Source organism: Gobio gobio (assembly GCF_949357685.1).
Source record: "Gobio gobio genome assembly, chromosome: 1".
Classification (NCBI taxonomy): domain Eukaryota; kingdom Metazoa; phylum Chordata; class Actinopteri; order Cypriniformes; family Gobionidae; genus Gobio; species Gobio gobio.
Window position 1 is genome coordinate 31,552,122 of NC_137097.1, and position 7,082 is coordinate 31,559,203.

Genomic DNA, 7,082 nt, shown 5'->3' on the forward strand with positions numbered 1-7,082 from the left:
TGTGACCCCTAAATGAAGAGGACCAGAGGGTTAGATAAAAAGATCTGAATCCCGACCCCCCAAAGTTTTGATTAATTACACTTTAATTTGTAGTTAAACACAAAGAAACTAAAGAACTCATCTTGGACTTCAGAAAGTGCAAAGCTGCCAACCCCTTCCCTCTTTATAAATGGAGACTGTGTCAAAAGAGTATGCAGATTTAAATTCCTGGGAATCCATTATTTAATTTTATTTACTAAACCGGTGGACACCTGGACAACAAAGAGTCTTTTTGACTAAGAGGACCAAGCAACACATGTCTAATCTAAGACTTGATCATTGTAAGTCAATGATTTATTAACTGATTTTGATTGATTTAATGAATTTTGGTGAAGAACCGACATATTTTAACAATAAATGGAATCAAACACCAGAGATATTGAAATAAGTATATATTTTTTTATTTTTAAGTGCACTTGCAAAATTAAGCATTTTTATTGCTAAAAACAATTAAATACAATTTTTTAAAATCAAGTGAAACGTGTCAGACAAATCATTAACTATTATAAATGAATAACAACATATGTTTTAAAAAAAGAGACTTTAAACCTATTAGATTTGATTAGACTGAAGGATTCAAATGACTCAAAGGAAGAGAAGTAACAAATAGGTTGCTTTTAAAAGTTGACCTAGATTCTGAATGAAAAATTAACTATAGTTAATGATTTAGTCAGGAATCACCTTTAAAATTAACCTATGTAATATTTCCCTTTATGTCGTATAATGATCATTAACTATTTTATTGCTAACACTTCAGCATAAACACCTGTGAAACTTTGAATTGGGTTGACATAATCCCTCCATATTTGTAACAATATCTTGCAGCTGATCATGATTGAGTCACACACAGACTTCAACATTCAGCATCAAAACACAACAATGGTAACATCTATGGTAGCTATACTAAGTCAAGAGTAAATCTAAAGTAAATTATCAAGTACTCTCTCTGATTTCACTTTACATGCTTTTTTTTAAGTAAGTCTAACTAATTAGATTTAACAGTGTACCTTTAGCCAAATGTATCTCTGTGCAGTCAGATATACTCTGGACGGACTACAAATCTAAAACTGTAGGCATCAGGACAGGGGTTAGGCAGGCCCATATTGCTGTTAGTTGGAATCACTGCCAAGCTGTTTTTAAAGTCCTGGACAGGAAAGACATTGTTTTGGTTCTTACAGGTGAGTATCAACCTGTTGCTGAAGCGAATGGTGCTAGCGTAACGGTTCTGATTATCATATCCCAAAAGCCTTGCAACAGGGAAAGAATTACATGAAACACCATAGTAAGAGCATTCCTGAACAGTAAGAAAAACCTGTGCTTGCCACTGGACCTTCTGCTCTTTGTAAAGAGCACTAGGGTGTGCAGGAGTGGAGAAGATTTTGATTCTGTTGTCATCTCCATATTCATCTTCGTCATATTCATAGTTGTAGGGTTGGTTATTCATGCTTGTGTAATTGACAAATAGACTCCACTCATCAGCAGTGTAGATTCTGGGTAGAAAATCATTACTTGTGTTGTCCATTTTATTCCTGATCTTAGAGAAAGGCAGAACATTGAACTGAAAACCTCTGAGCAGACCAGTTAGGTACAGTTTCTCATGATTCTGATAGAGAACACTTGAGGAAAACTGCATTTCATAGAGTTTATCCACTGGGATCAAGAGGAAGCGGATGTGATTCAGGAGGCTGGCCTGTTGTTCTGAACTCATTTCATCACCTTTGTCTTGGATCCATCTCTCCAGAGTTTCAAGAAGTAAAGCTTCGTCCTTCACAACCAGGTCTGAGCGCTGCAGCAGAGCGTCCATCATGTGAAAGGAGATGGTGCTCCACAGCGGAGAGCTTATGAGGAACTCACAGTTCCAGGAAAGATACTGAAGGACATTCTCCTGCAGAACAAGGTCACCTGTGCGGACGCCGTACTCGTACATTGATACCTGCGTCCGGAAGGTGTTGTCTTCAGGAATGAGTGAAGTGAAGACCCTACCAACATCCTCCATAAGATTCTTCACTCCAAAGATAAACGCCAGCTGATGGAGACATTGAGCTGATGTGATGGAAACATCAATCTGACGTTTGTACAGATACCTGAGAAAAACAGTTCAGATAATGTGTCTAATACTGATAGTAGAAATCTGTTTTGCACAATTCAAAGAAACATTCTCTATTGGATTGTGAAGATTCAATAGAAAGTGAAGTGAAGTGAAATGAAGTGGTCTTCAGAAAGTTACCTGAGAAAAGTAGGGACATGAGGATGGCACGTCTGGCTGACATCCACTGTGAGGTTTCCGGACTTATTTGTCATGTTTAGTTCTGGATAAATCATGAGGATCATACTGTGCACACAAAACGACATCTCTGCCTCTTCACTGAGGTCTCGCACATTAATGCTGAAATCACAACCATCTCCACTGTCAAACAGAAGACCAAGATCCGCAGACAAACCCAGACTGTTGTCCACAGAGAACCGACGATTGCTGGTTATGTTTGTACCTGCAAAGAAAATGTAATAAAAAAAATAAAAATTATATTAATAGGAATACAAATAAATCTGGTAGCTGAATTTCTTACCAGCCTCACAGATCACTCCTGCATCTTCTTTATGTGAGCAGTCAGTAACACCCCAGCCGTTGAAGCTGCAATCAGACAATGAGCTCTCAGAGCCTTTACAGTTCATGTCATCCATCCAGATTGGACCAGAACCTTGAACAATCAATAGAATTATGGTTCAAATTTAGACATAATGTTATCATAGTGTGTAACAATAAAATCGTCTAAGGATCTAATACCTTCACCATATTGTCCTCCAGTCGTAACTGATTTCACTCCAGGAAAACCCATCTGACGACACACCACTTGCGCTTCGGCCAGGTCCCATCCATCAACACAAACTGTACCCCACTGTCCATCATGATAGATCTCCACACGACCAGATGAAGGAAGATCTCCCACCAATCTCATGCTGCCCTCCTGTGTCTGCTTTGGACGGTCATCTTCATCCAGCGACAGAAGATTAAAATATTTACAGATATTTTACTGAAAAACTGCTCACGAATGTTTTAGAGCAGTCAATGAAATGTGTTGCTTAACTTCAGCTAAATGTGCATTTGTTGTTGCAACAGACGTGTTTGGTTGTAAAATTCAAATAGACACTGAATGTGTAAAGCTGCGTTCACACCAAACGCGAATTGAGCGTCAGGCGCGAGTGATTTCAATGTTAAGTCAATGGAAAGGCGCGTTGACGCGCGTCTGGAGGTCCCGCGGCGCGGAAGGCGCGTTACGCGCGGCGCGAAGGACGCGAATCCGCCTCATTCGCGCGTCCAGTTCGCGCGAATGGCGCGAATTGGACGCGAATTGAGCGTCTTGCGCGATACGCGCGTTACACGCGAATGGTGCTTTTGTGCATTCACGCGTTTGAAGCGAATTCGCGTCTGACGCCCGAGTTGAAAAATTTGAACTTTGGCGTCAATTCGCGCCGCGTTAACCAATCAGGAGCCTGCTCGCTGCTGTCACGTGGTGAAGTGACGTGTATGAGAAACCCTGCATAAATTAAAACCAGTACTATTGTGTCACAAAATGTCGTTTTAAGACGTTTTCAGGTGGGAATGTAGTTGTTTAAAGCTCAAATCTGTGGTTATGTGGATCTGTGGATCTGAGAGCACCTATTTAAAAAAAAATTATCTTGTGTTTTTGGAGTTGTGAGATCCAGGCGATCACCGGGCAATCACTGCTCATAACCCCGGCGAAGGCAGCCTTTCCTCGGCCAGTCCTTCTGGCGTCTGCCGCTGGCTCTGATGTCCTGTAGTGGTTCGTTTTGTGTAGATCTAACGGCCGAGCTTTGCTCTCATGAATCTATAATTTGTTGTCTGCCAAATCGTTTTGACTGAGGGCAAAGAGAAGTTTCATAACTTTATATTTTAAGGATATTTATGTGTGAAGATAATGTACAGTTGCCTGGACCACATTTGTGTGGCTTTTAATGCTTAATATATATGTTTAATGAAAATGAAAAGAGGCAGAGTGGTGTTTTATGACATATTTCTCCTGGAGTGCCTTGAACGCGCGTCAATTTCGCTTCCAGCGCTCGATTTCTACGCGCGTCCAATTCTCTGCTGACGCGCGAATGCATTCAAAATGTACGCGCGTGAAACTAGACGCGGTAGACGCGATTTTGACGCTCAATTCGCGTTTGGTGTGAACGCAGCATAAATATCCTTAAAATATAAAGTTATGAAACTTCTCTTTGCCCTCAGTCAAAACGATTTGGCAGACAACAAATTATAGATTCATGAGAGCAAAGCTCGGCCGTTAGATCTACACAAAACGAACCACTACAGGACATCAGAGCCAGCGGCAGACGCCAGAAGGACTGGCCGAGGAAAGGCTGCCTTCGCCGGGGTTATGAGCAGTGATTGCCCGGTGATCGCCTGGATCTCACAACTCCAAAAACACAAGATAATTTTTTTTTAAATAGGTGCTCTCAGATCCACAGATCCACATAACCACAGATTTGAGCTTTAAACAACTACATTCCCACCTGAAAACGTCTTAAAACGACATTTTGTGACACAATAGTACTGGTTTTAATTTATGCAGGGTTTCTCATACACGTCACTTCACCACGTGACAGCAGCGAGCAGGCTCCTGATTGGTTAACGCGGCGCGAATTGACGCCAAAGTTCAAATTTTTCAACTCGGGCGTCAGACGCGAATTCGCTTCAAACGCGTGAATGCACAAAAGCACCATTCGCGTGTAACGCGCGTATCGCGCAAGACGCTCAATTCGCGTCCAATTCGCGCCATTCGCGCGAACTGGACGCGCGAATGAGGCGGATTCGCGTCCTTCGCGCCGCGCGTAACGCGCCTTCCGCGCCGCGGGACCTCCAGACGCGCGTCAACGCGCCTTTCCATTGACTTAACATTGAAATCACTCGCGCCTGACGCTCAATTCGCGTTTGGTGTGAACGCAGCTTAATGCTGCGTTCACACCAAACGCGAATTGAGCGTCAAAATCGCGCCTACCGCGTCTAGTTTCACGCGCGTGCATTTTGAATGCATTCGCGCGTCAGCAGAGAATTGGACGCGCGTAGAAATCGAGCGTTTGAAGCGAAATTGACGCGCGTTCAAGGCACTCCAGGAGAAATATGTCATAAAACACCACTCTGCCTCTTTTCATTTTCATTAAACATATATATTAAGCATTAATAGCCACACAAATGTGGTCCAGGCAACTCCTACATCATCTTCAGTACATGTATATTTAAATATCCTAAAAATATAAAGTTATTAAACTTCTCTTTGCCCTCAGTCAAAACGATTTGGCAGACAACAAATTATAGATTCATGAGAGCAAAGCTCGGCCGTTAGATCTACACAAAACGAACCACTACAGGACATCAGAGCCAGCGGCAGACGCCAGAAGGACTGGCCGAGGAAAGGCTGCCTTCGCCGGGGTTATGAGCAGTGATTGCCCGGTGATCGCCTGGATCTCACAACTCCAAAAACACAAGATTATTTTTTTAAAATAGGCGCTCTCTTTATAAATAAACCACAGATTTGAGCTTCAAACAACTGAATTCCCACCTGAAAACGTCTTAAAACTACATTTTGTGACACAATAGTACTGTTTTTAATTTATGCAGGGTTTCTCATACACGTCACTTTACCACGTGACAGCAGCGAGCAGGCTCCTGATTGGTTAACGCGGCGCGAATTGACGCCAAAGTTCAAATTTTTCAACTCGGGCGTCAGACGCGAATTCGCTTCAAACGCGTGAATGCACAAAAGCACCATTCGCGTGTAACGCGCGTATCGCGCAAGACGCTCAATTCGCGTCCAATTCGCGCCATTCGCGCGAACTGGACGCGCGAATGAAGCGGATTCGCGTCCTTCGCGCCGCGCGTAACGCGCCTTCCGCGCCGCGGGACCTCCAGACGCGCGTCAACGCGCCTTTCCATTGACTTAACATTGAAATCACTCGCGCCTGACGCTCAATTCGCGTTTGGTGTGAACGCAGCATAAGACTTTGTAGATTAACATTAAAAAATATGTTGTAATGTTTACAAATATATTTAATGAGATTGTCTTTTTGTTTACTTTTTATAAAACTCATAACAAACCTGTAAATACAAATACTGCAAAGAAAGCATTTCAAATAAAAAAAAGAAAAGAAGGTTTGTTTACTTACCAAACAGGGTATGACGTGCTGAAACATGAAGAAACAGTAGAGGCCATAGAAGATACATGATTCTTCAGAAAAAGCAGAGACAGAAAACACAATTCACAACTGAATGAGTTACAAAACATCTTGCCTTTCCTTTAAATAAGGACCAAATGAGATCATATAATGTGAAACTTGGATCAAAAGCTATGTGATCAAATTTCAGGGCTACCAAAATTTTTATTTCATGAAAATGCTAAATTCAATAAGTTTCATTACTGCAACAAATGCGTTTAAACAAGAACTGTCTGTCAGCACATCTTGACTAAGGTTCAGATCCTTTTCATGTAGTCCAACAAGGGAAGAATGATACAAACTCAAAGTGGTATGCTTCACATTTCCTTCTTCAAAATGTATTACAGTACTAACCTTTTGTTCATTTAGGTACAACGCCGTACACTCCGGAACACAATTCTTGAATTCCTCAATGAGCAAAAGTTCACGCAAAGAATTATAGTCACTGACCTTACACGTCTTTATCCATCAGTCAAAAAGTAGCCGTCTTGGCAGACGAGTGTGTTAAATTAATATCCAGCGTTTATATACTCTTCTTGTTATGCATATTCATTTGATATAGAACAAAGACTCTTGCAATTGATTGGATAAACGAATGAACATTATCATAAAGCCTCCTACTTCCGTTTACCATATATGTAGATGTTTTTACCTCTTTTCAAAGCCAAATGTGTCAACAGTTAGATAAAAAAAAAAAAAACATGAGGGAGAATGAACACAGTTGGTTCTCTAGCAAGGAAAACGATATACTAAGAGCATGTTTTGGGAGAGCGAGCACATCGACTTCCAGAGGGATTGCGTCAGGTATAAGA

The 7,082-nt window shown here is 41.5% G+C and overlaps 1 protein-coding gene across 2 annotated transcripts; it reads right to left on the reverse strand.

Annotated features, from left to right (window-relative positions):
- Window positions 1-420: 420 nt before the first annotated feature.
- Window positions 421-6,813, reverse strand: LOC307125873 (galectin-3-binding protein A-like). Of its 2 annotated transcripts, none has more exons than XM_079816070.1 (6): window positions 6,721-6,813; window positions 6,223-6,284; window positions 2,825-3,028; window positions 2,607-2,738; window positions 2,267-2,528; window positions 421-2,123 (listed from the first exon to the last, which is right to left on the reverse strand). In XM_079816070.1, the coding sequence occupies exons 2-6, from the start codon at window positions 6,278-6,280 to the stop codon at window positions 1,073-1,075; spliced, it is 1,707 nt and encodes a 568-aa protein (XP_079672196.1). In that variant the 5' UTR covers window positions 6,281-6,284; window positions 6,721-6,813; the 3' UTR covers window positions 421-1,072. The 2 variants fall into 2 exon arrangements, with proteins under 2 accessions (XP_079672196.1, XP_079672195.1); XM_079816069.1 differs by having other exon boundaries at window positions 6,625-6,758.
- Between the last annotated feature and the right edge of the window lie 269 nt (window positions 6,814-7,082).

Excerpts from the sequence above, each read along its gene's own strand:
- LOC307125873 (XM_079816069.1), bottom strand. Across the intron at positions 2,529-2,606 it reads AGGAGTGATCTGTGAGGCTG|GTACAAACATAACCAGCAAT; the intron begins GTAAGAAATTCA and ends TTTTCTTTGCAG. Across the intron at positions 2,124-2,266 it reads CATGTCCCTACTTTTCTCAG|GTATCTGTACAAACGTCAGA; the intron begins GTAACTTTCTGA and ends TGTTTTTCTCAG.